General features: G+C 40.5%; 1 protein-coding gene across 19 annotated transcripts in view; it reads left to right on the forward strand.

Annotated features, from left to right (window-relative positions):
• The window catches only part of cacna1c (calcium channel, voltage-dependent, L type, alpha 1C subunit), a 197078-nt gene that overhangs the window by 116772 nt on the left and 56765 nt on the right, over positions 1 to 23541 (forward strand). For 12 of the 19 annotated variants that reach the window (XR_011694214.1, XR_011694213.1, XR_011694217.1 and 9 more), the window contains exons 4-11: positions 125 to 264; positions 5358 to 5497; positions 7288 to 7440; positions 9036 to 9235; positions 14353 to 14456; positions 18402 to 18489; positions 19030 to 19114; positions 21624 to 21698. Coding sequence is in view for 14 of the 19 variants with exons in the window: in XM_071502786.1 (XP_071358887.1) it covers positions 125 to 264; positions 5358 to 5497; positions 7288 to 7440; positions 9036 to 9235; positions 14353 to 14456; positions 18402 to 18489; positions 19030 to 19114; positions 21624 to 21698 (985 nt within the window). In the remaining 5 variants the exon portion in view is untranslated. Of the gene's footprint in view, positions 1 to 124; positions 265 to 5357; positions 5498 to 7287; positions 7441 to 9035; positions 9236 to 12001; positions 12106 to 14352; positions 14457 to 18401; positions 18490 to 19029; positions 19115 to 21623; positions 21699 to 23541 lie in introns of all 19 variants that reach the window. The other 7 variants (XM_071502796.1, XM_071502798.1, XM_071502799.1 and 4 more) reach the window with 3 other exon arrangements.

The raw sequence follows: 23541 nt of genomic DNA on the forward strand, positions 1-23541 counted from the left end.
AAAGGCCTCTCTCTTTCATCTATATCATTTTTTTCTTTCTCTGTTGGAGATAGGCTTTCTACATTCCTGCAGTGTTGCTGCTCAGACCAATAAATGGACCTGTCTTATTTTTGTGTCTCTACAGGAGCGTGTGGAGTATCTGTTCCTCATCATTTTCACGGTGGAGGCGTTCCTGAAGGTAATAGCATATGGCCTGCTCTTCCACCCCAACGCCTACCTGAGGAACGGCTGGAATCTGCTCGACTTCATCATCGTAGTCGTAGGGTGAGTGAACAGAAACACACAGAAGATATAAAAGCTGTGAAATGTTTTTTAATGGTCCTATGTTGCTACGATGTTGATTTGGTTTTTAAAAGTGCTACCTGACACATTTTTAACCAGCAGCAACCATTGGCAAATGAATCATCATAGTACCCTGGTATAATCACTGTCAACAAATGAAACTACAGCCAAGACAATTGGCAGCCTCTATCTTATGCCAGAGGTTGCCATAGTTAAGTCAAGTCACTTAATAATCTTTCACAACATTTTTTCACTTAAATTTTCACAAATTTTCATTAACAAAGCTTGATTTTTCTCTTAGCCTTACAATTCTAACTTCACTGGTAGTTGCTTCACTGGCACGTAAAGCAAATGAAAGTCAATGAAGAGATTGATTGATGAAAACTGTGGTCTTGTTAGTGTAGGGGAATAATACTTTACTTACTCTCAGTATTTGTAGTATTTGAATAATTTTTAATATAAAATTCTACAACCCACAACAACTTTTAAAAGAACTATTGTATTAAAGCAAGCTGTCTTTAGAGTCAATCCGTATTAAAGCTGCTGTAAACTTTGGCCTGCAGTGTATTGGTGAAGCCTAAACTGATTAGCTTGTTAGATGCTGATAGCAAAGCTCTGCTCTGTTTTTCTTTATCTGCAACTCAGCAACATAGCCCATCAGCTAAACCCTCTGAGCCTGTGTGTGAGAGAGTGTCTGTGTGTGCGTGTGTGCGTGCGTGTGTGTGTGCATGTGCATGCATTCTCTGCCTGCCAGCTGTGCTTTGTTTTCAGTGCTGTGTGGGGGTAATGGCACAATAGCCAGTGGACCTTAATACCATAAAACTGGTCTAATTGACCGTGTGTGTGTGTGTGTTTGTGTGTGTGCGTGTGTGTGTGTGTGTGTGTGTGTGTGTGTGTGTGTGCGCAAAAGAAAGGGACAGCAAGAAAGCACCCCTCAGCCTGAAGGAAGGCTTTGTGAATGCTCCAACACACACACACAAACACACTCAGTCAGTCTTGGTCATTGCCAGTGAAGTGTTCACTCACATTAGCCCTCACTAACTGAACATGCTTGGCTTTGCCCTATAGACAAACACACACCCTATCAGCTGGCATCATGGTGCCAATGCCCCTGGCACAAACACAACCTTTACCACTCTTATGCTGTTATCTTCCCTCTGTCTACCTCTCTCTCTGTATCTCTGTCTCTCTTTGAATTATGGTTTTTACTGTGACTCAGCATTATTAAATGTGCAATAATACTGTATTGATCCCTATGAGGAAGCAGTCTTTTTTCTTGCCACCTTGTCACAGGGAGGTCAAAAGTTTAGAAACAAGTTGCAGCTCTGGATTTGGCAGGTTTTAGTGTCTGATTCAAGGACACCTCAGGAGGGTTGGAGCTTGCTGTTTTAGACCTTTTTTGGCATTTAGATATAAAAACTTGTTATAGAAATGACACAGAAGAGAAAAAAAAACATATTAGTGAAGTCGTGGAACACAAATACACACACTTTAATTCACACACTCTGAGAGGACACGCAGATCCAGGAAATGTTAACTGTGACAGCACTACATCTCTGTGTGTGCATGAATTGCTTGTCTTTATGCCTGTGTGCCCCTAACTCCCAGCCTGCCTGTGCGTCTGTGTGTGCGTCTGTGTGTGCGTCTGTGTGTGTGTCTGTGTGTGTGTGTGTATAGATGAGAAGTGACAGAGTTCGCTCCCTCTGGAATGTTCACCATATGGGTGAAAGAGCTTGTTCCTGGTGCTGAGCAACCTCGGAGGCACACACACACATGCACATGCACTCTCACACACATGCACACACACGTACACTCGCAGACACACAAGTTTGCGCAGCTATCCTTGTTAGGACATTGCATTTACTTCCATTCACTGTGGACAGCCTAACCCAAACGCTAATGCTAACCCTAACCGGACCACAGAAATAATGTTTTGCCTCATTAGGAACACACTTTGGTCCGCATGAGGACTACTGGTCCTGACAAGGTCTGTGTTTATACTAGAGAAGTGTACACACACACACACACACACACACACACACACAGCCTCTTAGTTCACAAACTCTTAGGATGTGTGTCCATATCGTGATTTTTTTCGAGCAGAAAAGTGCTGGCAGGGTGCTGAGGAGCACATCAATTGTCCCATCGTTAAAAAAGCCAATACAAGGGACACCCCACACCCTAGTGGCTCACCTGGAAGAGCACAGCCCATGTCACCTTCTCTCTCTCCCCCACTTTTCCTGTCTGTTTCTTCGTCTCCCATTAAAGGCATAAATGCCCAAAAAACAAATAGATAACTTTAAAAAAGCCAAAACAAGCTTCCTCTACATTTTCTTGGTTGCTAGGATGACAAGTCTCACCCCATCTGATTGGTTGTCTGAAAAGGAGCTGTAGTGATGACACCAGGACCTTGGTGAAAAGTTCGGAGATTTTCAAAGTGGTTTTCAAGGCGGGGTGCTCTGAAAAAAGCTGGCTGTAGCGCCTTTTCTCCAGAGGGCTGCATTTGGCTACATATGCTCTCTCCTCATTGGGAACAACTGAAAAAAAGACGTTGCCACTCAGAAAAAAAATCGCTATATGGATGGGCTTGAGCAATGGTGTGTGTTTGTGTGTGCCTGTGTAGAATATGAATAGAAACTATACAGTCTCTTTTTAGCCTGCTCTATTGCTTTCCTTCTTCGTCTCTCTCTCATCTCTGCATCACTTTTTCATCTTTCATCTTTTTCATCATCAGTTTTTCTTTACCTCCAGATGTATTATTCTCTTCTCCCCCCTCACACTATTTCCATTCCTTTCTGCCTGTCTTTTCAGAAAAAAAAGCAGACTGTCAAAATAACTTTAACATCATCACATGTAAAGAGAGAAAAGAGAGAGATGAAAATTTAAATTTAAATTTGACAATTTGCTGCATTTGTTTTTATTCCATTGTAGAGTAAATATCTTTAGGTTTTTGACTGTCGGTCAAATAAAAGGCAGATTACTGAAAACAATGAACTGATTCTTTGATAAAGAATATAATCTATTGCAGCCCTATGGCAAATTGAATAAAAATTCAAAGATTAATTCACTGTTTTTCAGTAGTGTTGCGATGGCAACATGTTGACTACTATGAAATCCCTGATATCTTTATGAATGTACGCAGTTGGTACTATCTTTAACTGTGGATGCACACGAGCCATTATGTGGTGCTACACTCAAAGGCTCTAAATATCATTTAACACCCCACCACAGCAAAACATGCTGGGCGAAATGCTGGTGGTGCAAAACTGTGGCTCCTTGTAGTGCTTTTCAGACTCTGTTTCAAAGGCGAGAGAGAGAGAGAGAGAGAGAGAGAGAAAAAGAGAGAGATAGAGAGAAAGAGAGAGAAAATCAAATTGAGAGGGAGGTAGTGCGAAATAGAAGCAGAGAGAGAGAGAGAGGGAGAGAGAGGGCGATATGTTTTGAGAGGTCTTTTCAAGTGGCCATTTCATCTGTGCTAATTGATAATTCTCCGTGACTAACGCACCGCTGACTGGCCTTTGAGCCACACGAGCTGGAAAATGGTATTGTATGGTGATTTCTAAAGGATCTCAGAGAGACAGAGAGAGGAGGAGGAGAGTGATAAGCTCAGCTGGACGTACATAACTTCAAGCTTGTGAGCCACTCGCACCAAAGAGATGTCAGTAAATCATTTCATAGAGGATAACTGTTAACCAACAGTTTAACTATTATTTTCTATTTACTGTGTCTATGTACTTTACAATATACTGTAGGAAGGTGTGTGGACATTAATATGGGCGGCATAACAGCCTCCACTTTTCTTGGAAGATGTTCCACAAGAATTGTGAACCTGCCTTGCTCCCGTTCAGAATCAATAGGTTACTGAGGTCAAGCATTGATGTTGTCATGGTTGTTGTTCCAGTTCATCCCAAGTTAAATAAATATATTTATATGGGCCTGGCTTTGAGCATGTGGGTACTGTCATATTTTAACAGGAATGGCAACCCATTCTCCACAGGTGTAAATGCCTTTAAGAGAGTGAGCTTGTTTTATTTTTAATAATTTTTAGGAGGAAATTTTTGGGGAAAAAAAGTTGAATTCTATTTTTTTCCTGTCCTATTGAACATCATGTGGTCCTTTAGATTTATCTAATAGTTGATGACCCCCAGGTTGAAAACCATGTGTCAAAAACATCATTGTATGTTTTAGCATTTAGATTTTACCTGAAATGGTACCAAGGGGGCTTACTCAGACATACCCATGAATACACTAATGTATGGGCAGGGAGTGCCCTTCTACTTTTGGCCATATAGTTTGCACAAATTCAACCATATAGTGTACACAAATTCAAGCTTTTGAACACGTCTTACACAAAGAAAACTTTTATAGAGAATTATTGCTGACAAGAGGCAACGATGTACAAACATTTAGCCCTTAAATAGAGGAGAGTAATTTGCATTATTTTGTATTTCTGTGTTCTTTGAATGCCAGAGAGATTTCAGCGGACATCATATGTCATTAGATGTATATTATATTCAAAATGACAGTGTGGTGAGCACACACTTATAAACACCTTCACCACCTCAACAGAGTTCCGATGAGCTGACTTTCAAATCATTAAAGCTGACTGTCTCACATTTCCTTATCTGTGTAAGACAGAGGGAACAGATGAAACACTCTCTATTGTTGTGTCGGAGAGCTAACTAATGAAGCTGTTTTATTTCCAACTGTTGACTTTTCTCCAACAAACACATTTAATTGTGAAACGGCACAGATGTCTTCACCACTCCCTTCACATTTACAGTTTTGGTCCCAGACTAGGTTAATGTCTAGATTTGCAGCACTTGTGTTGTTTTATAGATTATGATAAAGATTATGTAGATGGATGAGTTTGGTACTGTCAACAGTGACAACAGAGGAAACGAAAAATAACGCCATAATGACATCTACTGCAGCTATTCATCACTTTATATTATTTCCTTTTATGTTTGTATCTCCTTCACTGTTTCCTTCACACTCAGATATTCTCTAGTGTGTGGAAATTGGATGTCAACCTGACAATGATGGTTACTAAAGTCATTACTTTCTTCTTGCAGGTTATTCAGCGCGATCTTGGAGCAGGCCACCAAGGGGGATGGGGCCACTCCTATTGGAGGGAAGGCAGCAGGCTTCGATGTCAAGGCTCTGAGAGCCTTCAGAGTACTCAGACCCCTCAGACTGGTCTCTGGAGTGCCAAGTAAGTATTGAGAGCTGTGAAAGAAAGAAAGACTGAAAGAAAGAAAAGAAAGAAAGAGTAGAAATGATGCACTGGGGATCAGGTGTGAACGGTGATTGGGTAAGTTAGGGGAGAAATGAACCACAGATTGGAGCTGATGTTTTTGCTTGATGCCACACATACAGACACAGTGACACTCAAATGCACACACACAAACACACACACACACTCACAAACACATGCTCACACACAGAGTCCTCTTGTCCTGTTGTCAGATACTCAGACAGTATGAGCAGTAGATGAGTTGTCTGTCAGCCTGTCTGTATTAGTGACTACAGAAATCAATAATCCAGCAGGCCAGAAGACAGGAGAGGATCGGATATTGTGGTGGAAGGCTAAGTGAGTGTGCGCGCCCACGTGTGTGTGTGTGTGTATATGTGTATGTGGGACAGCTCTTGTGATTACAATACTAAACAAATTCAAAGGGTGCTCGAGCACATCCCACATTGTGCTGCTTTATTTAAAAGCATGAGCGCAACAGTGCACAGTATTTAGACTGAACCCTGTCCAGCATGATTGGACTGGGTATTGAATTGATGTCATGGCAACTGATCAGTAGCATGTTTGCTAACTGATTAGAACAACGACTGACAGATTTGTCTTTTCAAAGGCTTCCAGTGCCATTGCTGCTTACGTGGTACAGAATTTGCTAAAACAATGATCTGCAAATGAACTTCGCAATAAGCCTGTTTGTTTTGTTAAAATGGTACATATTGTAGACCAGTTATGTTATGTAATTTATTCACCAGATACCAGAACCTTTCCAAGTATTCTTCAGTCATTGATGCCACCTACTGTGGCTTTGCAGTTGCATTTCTTTCAGCAAATTATAAATAAAAAATTGCACAGTCTTTACTCAAACACAAATGAATCAAATTGAAATTGGGATCATCACTTGAGCTGAAGGATAGACATTTATTTTCTGCATTTACACAGAAGAACTTTGGCCTCATGACTACCTGCAGTACAAATGGCATCTTTCTGCCCTGTCATTTTCCTTCCCCATAAAGGTGTCGTAATGTACAAAATTCAGGCTTTGTAGGCACTGCAATTTTGCATAAATACATTCTAAGTCAGTGGTTATAGCAGCATACAAAACATATTTAATGAATTCTTAACAAGCTTAGGTTCAAAATGAAATGTTTACAAGACTGTGAAATTAAGTGATCTAATAAGATGTGTATCTATATGTCCCAAACTGTTTTTCAATACCTTTTTTTTGGTAACTTAATCCGTTAAATAAACCCACATTTTATCTAAAAAAGATAATCATGACCAGAACATTTTAATTTTTGCCCTCTTTCATATTATTAAGCAGCAAGATATTATAACTGCAGTTACTGTGAGCAACCATTATGCTGTGGTCTGAGCCTTTGTCCATCAAAACATTCTGGGAATTAAATGGGAAGTTGAATTGCTTATGAACAAGTTCTGTTTTGACTACCATGCTTTTTGGCCATCATGTTTTTTCCTCATTGAAGGCACTCTCTCCAAGTGCAAAAAGAATATTAGAGCTTTTAGAACAAGCAGTGCTTGCGTGGTGATAAACTGCAACTATTCTGCTTTGTAAATGATGTATTATCAGTGCTTGATCAGGGCTATTAGGGTATTATCAGGGCTTTCATCGTTAGGCTTATTAGGCTTATTGTACTGACAGTTTCTATTATTATTATTATTATTATTATCATCTTGTGTCCACACCCATATATAACGTGTGTGTTCTCAGCAGTTGATCTTTGTGTGTGCTGCAGGTTTACAGGTAGTGTTGAACTCCATAATCAAAGCCATGGTTCCTCTTCTCCATATCGCCCTGCTGGTCCTCTTCGTCATCATCATCTACGCCATCATCGGCCTGGAGCTCTTCATGGGCAAGATGCATAAGACCTGCGTTTACAAGCATTCAGGTACACACACACACACACACGCACACACTTACATAAAAGCACATGCAGAGAGAGTGAGACAGAGACAGAGTATTTAGACTGCTGCGCACTGATGCACAGATGCCAATACAAACATGCATGATCAAACACATACACTCGCACACTGCACTTCAATGATCAGATAAATTCTGAAGTATGTATTCAACTGTGTGTGAAAGCGTGCTTCAGTAAGCATATATTCACACACAGACACACTCCAGTGATGGAAACAGAGGTGAATACTGTACCACTCAAACCTTCTCAACTGAAACATCAAAGTGTGCTCTAGCTGTACTCTCACCTTACAACTCCAAGGTAATAAGTCTGAATAAATCTGGGACTTCAGTGAGACATCAACTCTTAGCCAACAAGGCAGAGAGAAAATAGAGCGCATACCTTAAACAGTTTAAATGATCACCTCCATTAATTATTCAAACCGTCATTTATGTTTCGGAGTATGAACGATTTGAGCAATAATTGAAACAGCAGCTGCCATGAATGATTGAAACAATTTTCAGTAGAGGCCCCCAGGTATAAATGGACTTGAGTGTTGTTATGGTGATGTTATAGGTCCCACGAGAGGCATTAGCTTTGCGCTGGGTAAGTGCTGTTGGAATACTCTCTGTTATCCTATACATCACCCCAGAGAGCTTGTTTTGTATAATTAGTACGACACTTTCACGCCAATTTTTTATTTTTATTTTTTTATATGTATTGCTTCTCTATTTGGTTTTGGTTCAGTGTGTCATTTTTAACCTTCTCATATTTGTAGCTTTTTTTTCTTTTAGATAAGTTCTTTTTAAATGTAGACATAATAAAACTTTATGAAATATTATTTTGTATTCCTTCCTGAAAAAAAAGTCTTGTTCATTTTTTTTTTTTTTTTTTGCATAGACAATCTCCGGTGATTCACAGTATGAGCACTTCCAAAGTTTGGATTGGCATGAAACTCTCCCATTATTTTATTTTCACTGCAAAAGATGTGTAGTTGTGTCAGAAAACATTGTTGATAAAAAATTATCAAACTCAAGCCTGTCCCCATGCAAACGTAAGGAGAGAACTCATGTGAAACGCCTAAAGAACATTTTGGTCGCTCAGTCCAAAATTCTGCAGTGCGCCATTAACAGCAGACGAAAGTTTAACAGCATCAATTCAGTTTTAGATTCTGGGTCAACGTTGAATGCAATAAGGACCTATTACACCATGTTTTGTTGCGAAAGCATTCTGAATTTTCTACTTGTCTGATTCACACCTCTGTCTGGCTTTTCTTCTACAGGAACTGGCTTAGGCTCATGGATATTATAGTATTTGGTGCCATCCACCGCAGCGAACTGATGGAAAATACATAATATCTCATAAACAAAGCTGAATTAGGGAAAAAAATTATGGCATTTACATACACCTACTGCACAATATTGTTGACAGAATTATCCATAAGACTCTGTGTTGAGGAACATTGAGAATAACATTAAAAGAAAACTGGAACTAGCAGCTCCTCCTGCTTTGCTTTCATGAAGAGTTGGGTATAAAGGATACAGAAAAACACTTTCCTCTTGCTCTTGTCTCTTTTGTCTCAGGCACCACTGCAGAGGAAAAACCGGCACCATGTGCACCTGATGGAGCTTATGGTCGACACTGTACACAGAATGGAACTGAGTGCAAAATGGGATGGGAGGGCCCAAACGATGGCATCACCAACTTTGACAACTTTGCCTTTGCCATGTTAACAGTGTTCCAGTGTATAACCATGGAGGGCTGGACTGACGTGCTATACTGGGTGAGCCGGACACCACAACAGTATCTTGTGTCTGTGTCTGTGTCTGTGTCTGTGTGTGTGTATGCATGAGTGAGTGTCATATTGCTTGGTGTGTGTAGCCATTATACACTATCTGTAACATCAGTGTCACATGAGTGCTTTTGAGAAAAGAATATAAAGCAATAACAAAAACACTCTTCTCAGAAAAGCAGGTATTCACACAAAGATTGTTCAGAGAGAGGGATACACACACACGCACATACACACACAAACGCACACACAGACTGTGTTGATGTGTGAACATGTGTTAGCTCATATCTCAGGCTAAATCAATGCAGACAATACACTGTGTAATTGAAGGCGCCGATTCATTTGAAACGTGTGTAGAATCGTGATGCTTGACTCAAGTGTCAAGTGAACGCACAAATGTGCGTGTACGCACACACATACAGCACACATACATGCACACACAAATGCTGCCCCTTCTTCAGTAAATGGCCTGAAGCATGCAGCAGCCCTGTCCAGCTAAATACACCAATAGATTAATCTGTGCTGTTAATCAATGTGGGGGAAGGTTCAATCAAACTCCATGTGTGCCCTTATGGGAAAGCATTTGATTTACACCTTTGCAATGGAGGTGAGATAAAAAAAAAATAGATGGAGATGAAAAAAAATGAAAGGCTTTATAGTTTTTATTAAAAATAAAATGCAATTTTAACATCTAGCTGTGTTTTTTAAACATTAACTCGAGCTGTTGCATGATTTTGCCACAATAAGACTCATGGCAGCTGTTACTTAGCAAGACTTTGGCAGATTATGGCGGCTACAGAACATCACACACTGCCACCTGTATCACCACTGGAAAGCAATCATGTGGAACAGATGAGTACAGGTGTCCTCGGATTTTCAAAATATCACTTTGAAAAGAATTTTGTGAATTATGATGAAATTGCAATGACTCCCTACTGTCAGATAGCCTTAATTTGTACCTCTTATGTATTATCATTATATTCAGGTCACAGAGCTAAGCATCTACCTATCCTTATTTTCCACTGCACAATAAAAATGTTTTATCTTGTTTCTAGAGTTTTGACTTCAATTAAGCAGTGAGTGACTTTTTTGCTTGCATTAAGAAATCTATACACAACAGACTATTTTTCCTTCTAGATGGATGGAAAACAGTGTTAAGACCTTTTTTTTTAAGATCACCGGTGATTTCTCTTTCATTGAAACTGATTTTGAGCTGAGTAGAAAGTAATGATAATATATGAGAGGCACAAACTGGGTATAGCTATGAAAGTACTAAAGTAATGAATGAATTGTTAGATTAGTCACTGTCTTAATGAATAAAAAAGCACTGAAACAGATATAATGGTGGAGAATGAAAGATTGATGGTTTTGAATGAACCTTTTATCAGGTGAAAAAATGTAACTTAATTGTGTGTAAGTGTGAGCTCACTCAGCTTACTGCACAAACATACAAGCAGGTGTGTGTGTGTGTGTGTGTGTGTATGTGTGTGTGTGTGTGTGTGTGAGTTGTTTATGTATTCAAGTATACACATGGAGCAGAGAGCCTACTAGCTCCACACCCCTTCTCCTGCTACCCTGTCTGCTGCAACCTCTTGTGTACACACACACACACACACACACACACACACACACAGCATCACATCAGTGAACACAAAATCAGTTTGCACAATTTGGTTATTATGAGAGTGCTCTTGTAGCCAGCTCTCTATATAATGAATGGGCCCTATTTATCAGGAGTTATAAGTACAAATGATTATGGAAAAACATTCTGACAAAGCCAGGCCCTTTTGTTAGCTTGGTTCATTAAGTTCGGGCCATGCATTTCTATAGTTTTCATTGCCACACATTTTGGGAATATAGATTAATGATATCTAACATCTGGTGCTGTTGTAGCAAATGAACCCTCTGTCTGTCCTCCAACAACCTCTCCCTCTTTGTCTCTCTCTGTCCAGTAGTCTCAGTGTTAAAGTGGCAGCTCTTTCATTTACAGAACTAGAAATAACGATCTGTCTCTGTTTAAGGAATGCTTAACACAATCTCCAGATGAATGTGTGGCATATTCCCCAGTAACAGAATATCCTGAAAATGTTTTTTATTGATTTCACTCGGAATTTTTAGCATCACATGCCGTAAATCCTCTATAACCGAATATAATTGGTTTATTGGTTTTATGAGCGACTGTAGAGTCACAGCATCTAAACATGTTTCCCCTTAAGGCCCATCCACCTTTCCAAGAAAAGATTTCTTGAGGGATTGCGTAACTATGTAAACACACAGTTATTGTATGGAAGCTACGAGTTGTCATTGAGTTACAAAAGCAGTTAAGTGTTTAGTTTCTCAGTTGTGGATCGTCAAGGACCTGCTCTCTAACAGGTAGACATAAGGCTCTATACACACACTTTATCACACAGTACTGCCACTCTTGCTTCGCCAGGTCTTCCTACTGCTCTTTTCATCAGGCACTGCTCTTTTCTTGTTTCCTGTCTCTCATTGTTCCCCTCTCCTTCTTTCTTTCTCTCACTAACACACTTTCTGTCCTGTCCTCTACTGCCCCCTCTCATTCACTCCATCATTCTCTCTATGCCAATCCTCTCAAACCTTTTTCTCTCACATTTCTTCTTCCTTCTCCATTGCTCTCCCTCCTCTCCTCCTTCCACCTCCCTTACCTTTCCTCTCTCCTCCACTCTACCAACTCTCTCTCTGTTAACCCCATCTTTTCTCCTCCTCCTTCTCTCCTCTGTGTCTTCTCTCTCTCAGATGCAGGATGCTATGGGCTATGAGCTGCCATGGGTCTATTTTGTCTCTCTCGTCATCTTCGGCTCCTTTTTCGTTCTCAATCTCGTTCTGGGGGTGTTGAGCGGGTAAGAGGTTATGCTGTTGTCATGTGTGTACATATGTGTTGTGTGTTGTTTGTGATGTGGCTGTTCGTATTATTTTAGCTAGAGACAAAGGTAAATGACTGTGTAACAAGACTCCCTTAACCAAACATTTAAAATGCAGCTTATAGTTTATTTTTGAGAGTCCTGTGAACCAGGAAAGAGTGAAATCAATAATAAAAAAAAATCTGCATACTGATGTACAGAGTTGCTGAATGCTTAACAGTGTCAGGACAGATTGTCCTGATTCAGTCAAGTGGTACACAAAAGAAATTAAATGCAAATAAGAGCAGGGTGATAACAGCAGCCTCACTTCAGCAGTCCAGAAGTAAAAGCAGAGTCAGATGGCCACAGTCCTCTACAGTTGAGGAAAGATGAACTGACGATCACTGGACTGAACAAAATCTCCCGCTCTCCCTCCTTCCTGTTCCACTCAATCAATCCTTTGTCACAAGCCTGAGAGAAACACACACATGCATTCATGCACACACACAGATGCACACAGAAAGCAGTAACGGACCTGGTGTCTATCTGCTATGCTCATGTCAGCTGACCACAAGGGGCCACGTCCCGTCACAATCTTCCTGTGATGGACAGGTGAACACACACACACACACACACACACACATACTCACACACACACACACATATACACATACACAGATATACCCATACAGACCTTCCAGACCTGCTGGGCTCTTTTGACCAGCTCAGGTTTAATAACATGCTCATGTAATGTAATGTTTTTTGTATGTTTCTAACTTTCTTTTAGTCAGGTTCACTATTGTTCAGTCCAGGCTCAGTTTCAATAGACCTTCTGCAATAACCTGCCAAAAGCATTTAAAGATCAGTGTTGTGTGATTACGTGTGTTGGTTTACATACATGTTTGTCTCATGCAAGTTAACATGCATCTGCTTACACTGTTTGTGTATTTTTATTTTGAATGTATATTTGAATACTGGCATGTGCAGCCATTAGCTTAGAGTGTAGTTTGTGTGTGTGTGTGTGTGTGTGTGTGTGTGTATGTGTATTTTGCTTCAATAAATGCTGCTTTAGCAGGCGAGCTGGGTGCTGTTTTACCCCACTCTGCCAAGTCACGCTGTTTTAGTACAAGTACCACCCGGCCTGTAGGGACACACTGGGGTATAAATAATTTACCCCTCAGGTCAGCCATGGAGGTGGAATGCTAAAAAAAACTTGCACAACAGGGAAAACACAACGGGCAAAAAAGGTTCTTCTGAGGACAGAGTAGAGTCTGGAGGAAACATGGCATTAAAGACGGAAATTATGGGATAGAAGGCTGCACTGAATAGGGAACAGCATTTTTTTAAGAGTCCGTGAAAACATTTGTTTCAAGATACAAATAATTTGGTCATTAGTTAAAAACAGTATAGTAATCATAACAACAATAAGAACAGAATGACTTTAATAATAAAAACAGATAGAAAATAATTATTTTTTATTGGAAATGGCCAAAATTGGAATTGGCAGGTCAGACTTAAAAAAAAAAATTAAATCAGAATTGGCTAATAAAATTGCAATCAGTGCATCACTAATTAAAATGTAGAATAAACCATATGTCTTTTTATCCTTAAATTTATTTTGAAAGACTAAAGACATTGGGAAAGAATAATTTGTCATGAGGACAGTTATGATAACTGATCCACGGGAGTCTTGCTGCACAGTGTGTCAAAGTAACTAAAATGCTGTCTCTCCACAGTGATAAAGCCTGAATTGACTGCCTTGACTTCCAATTCCTAACCCCCCCTTTTCACAGAAATATATCCGCTCATTTGCTTTGTTTATCATAGGGCCATTCATAGCCTTCTGTCATGATCACTATTCTGCATGGCCAATTTAAAATATGGCTCCTAAATCAACCTATACACCTCTTTCTCATTTTTCAAATCCATGTTAAATACAGCTGACCAAATACATTGCCATGTGGCACACTAAGTGACAAATGCTATAAACGCACCATAATCCCAGCAGGGTTCCTACAGAAGCAAACGGTTCCATCTGCTGGGAACTTTCACTAAGGATCTAATTCCTTCGCTTGCTCCCTTCTTCCCTCCCTTCCCTCCTAACATTCCCTATTTGCTCCTTCCACACTTTCATCCCTGCCTTTCTCAATCAAACTTGACTTCTTTCTCCTCCCTCCATCCTAACTTCACTTCCATCCTCTCTGTTTCCTCTCCTTGGCCCTTCTCCTCCATTCCTCCCTCTCCTAGGTGAATGATGCAGTAGATTACAGGTGGCCCTGGGTCTATTTTGTCACCTTAATCATCATCGGATCCTTCTTTGTGCTAAACTTGGTTCTGGGGGTGTTGAGCGGGTAAGGGCAGGGGCAAAGGTCAATTGAAACTAACTTCTTTTTCTCACCTTTTTACTATTGTTCTTGGAGAGCTTTGATTCTTTTGTCTTTGCTCAGAGGAATTCTTTTCTTTCTTTCTACTTCCTGTTTCTGGTCATAGATGGTGCAAAAGTGCAAGTATGGACAGAAATGTGTTGTAAACTAGCACAGTTTGGGGAAAATCACAGTATGTACCAGCACATGTGGCATAAGGAACAATAAGACCTGACTGATGACATTTAAATGTATACCATTTGCTGATGCTCGTAAAGAAAAATGTTATGAAAAGTTTCCTACAATACCACAGGTAAATAAGGGTTTTAGAGCTCTGCCAACTGACTGCTCATACAGTTCCACTCGTTATTATTTGTGGCTGACTGTAGTGAAATCATACCTCATATCTGGCTTCAGGACAGTTCAGCAGTTATTCTCTGCTACTGAGACCTTTTGGATATTGCCTCCATAAATACAGCGCTAGTGCTGTTTCCATAGAAAAGCACCATTACTATCATGAAATGCTCAACTCTGTCATCTCCATTTAAGATAAAGAGAAACATGGGTGGCCCGGTAGTCGAGTGGTTAGGGTGCGTGCCATGTTGAGTGTAAGACGCTCTTGGCAGGCAGTCGCTGGTTTGACTCCCGGCTGGTCCAACTCTCTCCTGCATGTCATTCCCTCTCTCTACCCCCTTTCCTGTCAGTCTCCACTTGTCTATAATAAAGGCATAAAAAGCCAAAAAAAATAATTAAAAAGAAAGAGAAACATAGGCGAGCTGTATCAGTTCAGACGCCAAATAAAAGCTGTGTTTGTTGAGCACTGTAAGGTTATTGGCAAATACTTTGCAGCTTGTAATTAGGTTTCAGCTTTTGGAAGTTCATGGAACCTTTGGTTAAAAATTATCAAACTGAATTGTAGCTCATTTTTTCATCACAACCTTGTCTTTATGTTTATGATTATTGAACCTCTCCAGTTTATTGGCCACCCACCAGCCTCCATTAAAAAGATAATTGTTACCTTTGCAATTAAGTATAATTTGGAATATGAGTTGTGAGAAAAATCACAGCAAGCATGTGTATTCTCTTCTCGTTCTGATGGCTTCATCCTATATTGCCTCTCTATGATGTAGCAAACAGGTTTAGGGAAGTGAAGTGTCTCACCCCTGACTGACTGACCTGAATCTGACTCTTGATACCCACGGTGATGTGACAGCAGCATTGTGAGAAAAATAATAGAGGTCTGTCTGGTCCAAACGGCTGGGGGGGGGGTGGTTTGGCTGTCTGACTGTTTGTCTGACTTCTGACTAATGATGCTGTCAACACACTACACAGCCTGACCTTTTACCAACTGCTTCCTTCATGGTGTGTGTGTGTGTGTTGGTCTCAGATTGGCATAATAACTAATGGCTAAACAGAAAGAAGGAGAGCAACAGACATAGAGACAGAAGCACTGAGTGTGACTGCGCTTGTCTGGATTTGATGTTATATGTAAATACAAAGAAGAGAGAGAGGCTGGCCTGAAAGAGACTTGGTGGTGGGGGAGAGAGAGGAACAGAAAGTGGGGAAAAATTAATTTAAAGACAATTTATGACAGAAAAATGAGACTGAAAAATGAGAGTGATCCCTCAGAGTTTTGTGCTCACAGAGGCAACACACACACACATACAGTAAACACTGACGCACAGGAACACAGATCAATATGATTGGGTGCCCTGCTAATGTTCTGACAAGCAAGACAATAGCAGTTTATCCTAATATATTGATACACACACACACACACACACACACACACACACACACTAATTCTGTTCCAGCCAATAGACAGTAAAAATCAATAAAAACAGCACAGTTTCATTATGGAGCCTGTTGCTGATCTTTAGTGAACAGTGAACATAACATTATCCACAGCATCCCTTATATTTAATTAAAGTCTATGTAGTGATTGCATGATATTGGATTGAGAATATTTTGATTAAACGTTAGTTTGAGTTACAAACTTTTTTCAGACTTCCATAGCTGCTAAAAGTTCTACTTGAATGTAGCAGCTAACCAGGCTACAGTGTCCAGTGACCATTCAGCTGCAAATGTTCCCAAGCCTCCCAGCTCCTGTCATCTCTCATCCAAATTATTAGTGTTTTTTTGTTCACATTGTATCTTTGGCACCAACCTGACTTTGACCTTCCCCAAGTGGAGCATTTAATCAAATGCTCCTTAATTCTTTCTTCTATCCTGACACCTGGAACTAATATCACCAGGTTTCATCATAATATTTCAATATTTCACATTCTCCTAACATTGATTTTAGGTGTCTTAAATCATTTTTCTCTGTATCCTCTTTGTCCATATCCACCTCAGAATCCCAAGAATCTTGAAAAAGCCGGTATCGTACTCCTTAGATTAAGCTAAAAGAAACCATGTCGCTTCAAGTAGATACAGGAGTATTAGAAATTGTTGATAGTTTACGTTAATTCTACGTTCATATCCTTCAATCTAAAATTTTCTACATAAAGAACTGCAAGTATTGCATGAAGAGAGAGCTAAGGTACAAAATAAAGCTCTCAGTTTACCTGGATATCCTTATTCTGACGTATGCTAGAGCTCCTGGGTAGTGGCCCAAAGAATGAGATGGCAGACAGAAAGTGAGGAGCTCAGTGATGCAGGCTGACCCAGGGGCAGAGCCACTTCTCCTCCAATTTGACAGGAGCAAGCTGAGGTTGTGCAGCTGGTGAGGGGTGCCCTCTTCGTGCCTCCCTCTGGGGTTGTACCAACCACATTGCAGGTGGGAGGAAACATAGGCTATACCCAGAACACACTACAGGAACTCCATTTCCCAGCAGGCCTAGGTGCACCTAGGGCCCTGTTGCCTTGGGAGAGCAACACAACAGATATTACACTTCAAAGCATTTTAGACATGTAGGTGTTTGTAGCAGCCAGTGTGTACAATGTGAACAATAAAAAAAACATCTAAGGGATAAAGTTTTATATCGTCCCATTCTGGTGAACACAAAATCTCAGTAAAGCTGTGAGGAAATTTATTCAAATTTGGCACAAGAATTTGGTACAGAACACAGCTACAGACCGACCAATCAGAACACGGTAATTAGTTTTGTCCCTTTGTCAGTATTGTTTAGTCACAAGTGATAATTTCAGACTAGAAACATCCCAGCTGAGTTGAAAGTTGACCGACAGCTATCACTTCTAACGCAGCTAGTGCAGTGTTTGCTCTTTGTGGGGTAGTTTGCTCAGTTTTCCAGAACTGTCCCTTTCTACTCAAAGTGAATGAAGTTTCTTTAGTTATCCACTGTAAGTCAGTCAGTGAGGGTGACACATTTCACATTCCCACATGCGCACCAGACTTTATGATTAGAAACCAGCTGGGAAGCAAAGTGCAGACAAATAGATCAGTAGACCAAAGTACAGTATAACCATTGTATTGGGATTTGATAAACTCCAAAAACTTCTGCGTCTTTTGCATTGTGTGTTTATATGAAAGCTTTTTGTGTTTTCATGCAGAACTTACCATTTGAATCAACACAGAAAGAGAGCTGAAATGAACTGTATTGATCTATTGGCTGCTTAAAATATATCTAGATGAACTGGATTGTTCGAGATGTGAACCAAGCTGCAGGTTGTCAGCCTGCATCTGTTTTCATCCCTATTTGCACACTAACATCCTTTTAGCAGAGTTTCTCTTGCTTCACTTCACATTTTTTCTCTCTTTAGCAGGTTTTCCATCCTTCCTGCTCTCAAGTGAAATTCTCTATATTATCACAGTTTTGTCACATGATATATTTTGTGAAACCTTCAATCTAGATTTTCAGATCCTTTTTCTCCTCCCTCTTTTTCCTGTCTGTCTCTCTTTCCCTCCTTCTTTCTCTACAACTCTTTGCTGCCCCCCAACCCAATCCCTCCATCCTGCTCCCCTCCTTTCAGAGAGTTTTCTAAGGAGAGGGAGAAGGCCAAGGCTCGCGGTGACTTCCAGAAACTCAGAGAAAAACAGCAACTAGAGGAGGACCTCAAGGTAGGCTGCTGTGTGTGTGTGTGTTTGTGTGTCTGTTTCATTGAATCCCACTCTAATAGAAGATGTAACCGTCTTCACCTGCTACTAAGATTTACCGTATGTTACTCTCAGGCTTTCAAAAAGGAGATTAAATTCAGTGCAGAGTGACTAAATCGGGCACTAATATACCTCAGAATACCGTGTCACTGTAAAATTTACAAATTAAAGTGAGGCCACAAGGTGTGCAGAGTGAGATAACACAACAAGACAACATCTAATCGTGGTTACCACCACTTTGTTGAATATTGAACGTCCTTTACCGTTAGTTTGGAGGAAGGCCAACAGAATATGGTGGTCAAAGAAAAGTCAAAAATACCATCAATATAAGGCAGTAAGCATAGAAAGCAAACTGTATTTATTGAGCCCTTTCTAAGGTTACAACATACGTAAGAGGATATCAGTGAGACAGAGTAAATACATTAAAAGATGTTTAAAAATCATAGTAAGATGCTGTCTTGTCCATCTTTGTCTGTGTCTTCATACATACGTGTGTGATTACAGGGCTATTTAGACTGGATCACTCAGGCTGAAGACATTGACCCAGAGAATGAAGAGGAGGGCATGGACGATGACAAACCCCGAAACCGTGAGTCTACAGTTTGTGTCTGTACGTGTGTGTGTTTTTAACAGTAAGAGAGGCCGAGAGGGAGTGACAATCTATTTGCTTACCGCAGTTTGCCCGGAGGAAGACTAAGTTCATGTACATGTGATTTATGAATTGTTGTGTGGTCAGGATTTTCTGTATTTAGGGTACAAGACTTCAGTAAGAAAGGCTGGTTGGAATGATTGTGTTTATATCTGTAGATGTTGGTGTGTGGCGAGGATAACTGTGGATGTGTGTACATATGTTTGTGTCTGTAAGTAGTGAGCTCACCGCAGTCTTCGTCACATGGCGGTGGCTTGTAGTCAGTGAATGAAGGACTGATTTATTGACAGAGTGACTGACTGACAGACTGAGAGGATGTTAATATTGTCTGCTTGCTTTGGCTGAGAATCCTCCTGAGGTTTAAAACCTGTTTGGATATTAGTGGAATGTGTCAGACTGCAGCTAATAGCCTCTGGGCACACACTTGCATACACACAACAAATGCACACACTTATGCAAGCTCATATGCACACACATATTGTAGATATATACCCTTAGGAATGTGTGTACTTGCATTCTGACAGAAATTTACACAAATAAATTAACACCCTGTCTGTCTCCACAATACCTGCGGAGAGAGGCAGCCACACATGACACATGTCTCCCCAGGAGTCGGCTACATTTCCCAGGGAAGCAGAGTAGAGCACTGGCCTCTTTTAACCTGGAGGCTGGATCTCAGAGAGAATGAATAGAACTTGGGAAAGGGACAGAGAGAAAGAGAGGGAGAGGATTTGGCAGAAAGTGTGCCTGTAGTTTTTTTGTGCATGTACCGTTCAGTATGTACAGTATGTACTGTGAACTATTTTGTAAAAGCTTGGAGCTCAGCTCAGTGATGAATGAATGAATAATGAAGACTAAATATGCAGAGGCAGAGCACTCATTCTGCATATATTCTGCACACACAACACTCATCTCCTACAAAGCACCATGGCTCATTCTGTGAAACACTGATGAGACAGAAAGAAGGGAAATTATGCCCTAATCTTTCAGTGAATCTCAAGAAATTAACTTGGTCAAATGAGCAATGACCCAATTTACATGAGGATAAAGCAAAACACCCCTGTGGCTAATCCACAGCAAATCTACTTGTTTTCACCTGTTACCATTGTGCTCCCTTGGGCTAATCAGTGTGGCGAAAACACACCAGCAGTGTCTGAGTTACTGGCACATTAACAAGCAAACAAACAAATACAGTATGTGGCCCCCCCATTTGGGCCAATTTGGAAAATATCACATCTGAGATGCTTCTCTCCCCTTTACACATCCTGTATCACTGACATTATGTACACAGTCCAAGACAAGCCCAAGCTAGTTGTAGAGAAACGCAAGACAGAATGCTTAAGTGCTTGATCCTGTTTGGTTTGATAGAAGCACATACATATGGTTCTTACACCTGAGTGAGAGGGGTATCGGTCAGACGCAAGGTTCAGTCTATTGCTTTTACCAAAGAGTGTAACTTAACAGCCATTAGATTCAGATGATCTGACAAAATGATTGATATACATGACCCAAAGTTCTCCGTCAGACAGATGAATCATCCCTTTGTTTGTGAAGGTGGAATATCAAGTCACTTGCTCTTTCTATCACTCTCCCTCCCTCTCTCCTCGATGGATGGATCCTCCTCTGGGAAGATGAATGAGGGCAGTTTGTCCCCACCGCCCAGGACATTTTGCATAGACTCGTGCACACACACACATACACACACACATACACACATATAGACATGCCCTAAGAAGGGAGAGGAGACTTGGAGAATAGAGAATATAGAAGAGAGTTGGGAGGGAAAATAGATGTTGAGATACAGAGACGGAGAGATAGAAATAGAGTGTGACTGTGAGTGTGTGAGTGTGTGAGTGTGTGTGTGTGACACAGAGATAGAGAGGGTATCTGGGACAGAGAGCAGATGGGATTTCACATCATGAGCAGGTCTCACCAGTGACCACACACACATGTTTCTACATGTCTGTCTATCATACCGTCTTTATGTGAAAAGCTACAGGGGCATAATATTGATGTATGATGTGAATAGTAAGTTCATCTGAAGACAAATGGTTTTAGTGTGCGTGTGTGTTTTTGGTGACAGAGAGTAGTGGTATGGATTTTCAGTTTTTAGTAACTGTGTGTATGTGTGTGTGTGCTCGTAGCTTCTAAATATGGTAGTTATCATTCATGAGGGTGCACTCATGACTAGGACATATACACATGCAGGCACGCACGCACTCAAATGTGATGATATACGATGTGATGTGAATGGTGAGGAGGTTCATTATTTATTTATGTATATATATCATATGATGTTTTACCTCTGAACATGTGTATGTGTTTCCTGTCATCCCAGGGGCACACTGTATGCGCGTGTATGTGTGTCTTGCATGCTCTCACCCTCTGCCATCTTGTTCTTGCATGCTGTCGTCTTGTTTTGGCGTCCTGCCACTGCTATCTGTGGTAGGAGTGTCTCCAGCCCACCTGGGTAAGAAGACCAGTAAGCTTGCCTGGTTCAGTCACTCTACTGACTCTCAGGACGGTATGTGTGCGTCTTTGTGTGTGTTGTGACATGTGTTTCCGTGTGTATTCAGTTGTATTCAGGCATGTTCTTATATTAATTTGTCTGGTATGATTAGTTTGGTTCAGACATTAGATGGTTTAATATCCCATCTATCCCGGGAACACCTCAGGACCTCCCAGGAGGGTCTGAAGGATGTGGCTGGGGAGAACGATGTCAGGGATCAAGGATAAGACAAAAGTCTTCAGTCAGTATTAAAGCATTCTGTATTTCAGTGAAGACAACTCCATTGTCTGTTGCATGGTGCCAAGTCTCTGTCAGTGTACAGTTGAAGTGTTGCTTGCATTTGGCTGCTAAGAAATTTTGCCATACTTCTGACCATTCTCTTGGATGGGAGAAAATGTTCAGTTGTTTTTTTGTCTGCAGTTGAAACTTTGCTTTTCCACCTTTTGACGTGATAAATGTGCATTCGCCTAGAGGATTAAAATTTGTGAAGAAGCACATCTTTATTGCCTTTGGTTTTCATCTAGGTCGTCAAATATCTGCTACAGAAAGTATATTTTTATAAAACATGTATAAAATGAGTGTGGAGTTGGAGGGGCTGCCTCCTGTGTTTGGTATCAGGTTATGCGATAGTTGTGAAAAGTAAAACTATATATGGTCATCATTTATTTATCATAGTCGTCTGCAGTTTAGTTGAAGCTTAAATGGTCCTTGTGCAGTAACTGGTTAATTTAGATGGATATTTATATAATTATCTACTGTGTGGGTGCATGTTTATGTGTCGCTGTGGTTCCAGTCAGCCCGTCTTTGCCTATATTTCTGTGTATATTATTTTTGCTAGACATCATGCTTCATATCTGTGTATGTAGTGTTTTTTTTTTTATTCTGCGACTGTAAATAGGGATTCATGAAAGAATACTAGTAGTTCTCTTCTGCAGTATGACTGTGGCTGTGCACATATCACTTATGAATCACTGCAAAAATGAGCAGAATTCAACAATAGAATGATCCCCTCTGTGGAGGAGGATGCTGATGAATGTACATGCTCACAATGATGTAAAGAGTGTAAGAGAATGGGGTGAAATCAATCGTGTTTGACAAGAGGAAGGTTAATAGTTAGGTAAATGTTGTCTTCCTTAAATCTCTAGAATATGAATCCTCCCAATGTCAACTGTTCTATCTTTCCCTCTTTCTATTTCTCACTCTTTCTGTCTCTTTCTGTCCTGTAATTTCTTTTTATGCCTCCACCCTAGCAACAGCCAGGGCCGGAGGCATTAAGAGGGATTTTCTTCAAATTTGGCACAAACATTCAGTTGGACTCAATGATGAACTGATTACATTTTGGTGGTCAAAGGTCAAGGTCACTGTGACCGCACAAAATGGTACAAGTCAAGAATTCACATAGCAATTTCACACAAATGGTTAATATTTTATATGATTCTGATTAAACAGGGATGTAACCTGAAACTAGCCTGAGTGGCTGAGGCATACAACTGCATGGTGGTAATTCTACTTTGGAGAATGAGACGTTTCAAGCTCAGACGTGATGGTCGAAGTCTGGGAATGAAATAGAGATTAAAAGACTAAATGGTACAAGAGAGAAAAAGGCAGCAAGTCCTTGCCAGTAATGGCTGTAATACATCTCAAACTGCAGTTACAGCTGGAGTAATGAAATGAGCTGTGACTGTACAGAGGGAATATCATTTTTGCAGAAGCAATCATGTTTCTTTGTAACAGGTTGTGTATGGCATCAGAGCAAGTATGAGTACATGAGATTTTTTGTGTTCAAATTTACAGTTTGTGCATATTTCGGCATTTGTGCTGACTGTGAGTGCCTATTCGTTTGTATCCATGTGTGTGT

This window comes from Trachinotus anak, unplaced genomic scaffold, assembly GCF_046630095.1.
Source record: "Trachinotus anak isolate AG129_WGS33_773 ecotype Australia unplaced genomic scaffold, CSIRO_AGI_Tana_v1 ptg000018l, whole genome shotgun sequence".
In the NCBI taxonomy this organism is placed as follows: Eukaryota; Metazoa; Chordata; class Actinopteri; order Carangiformes; family Carangidae; genus Trachinotus; species Trachinotus anak.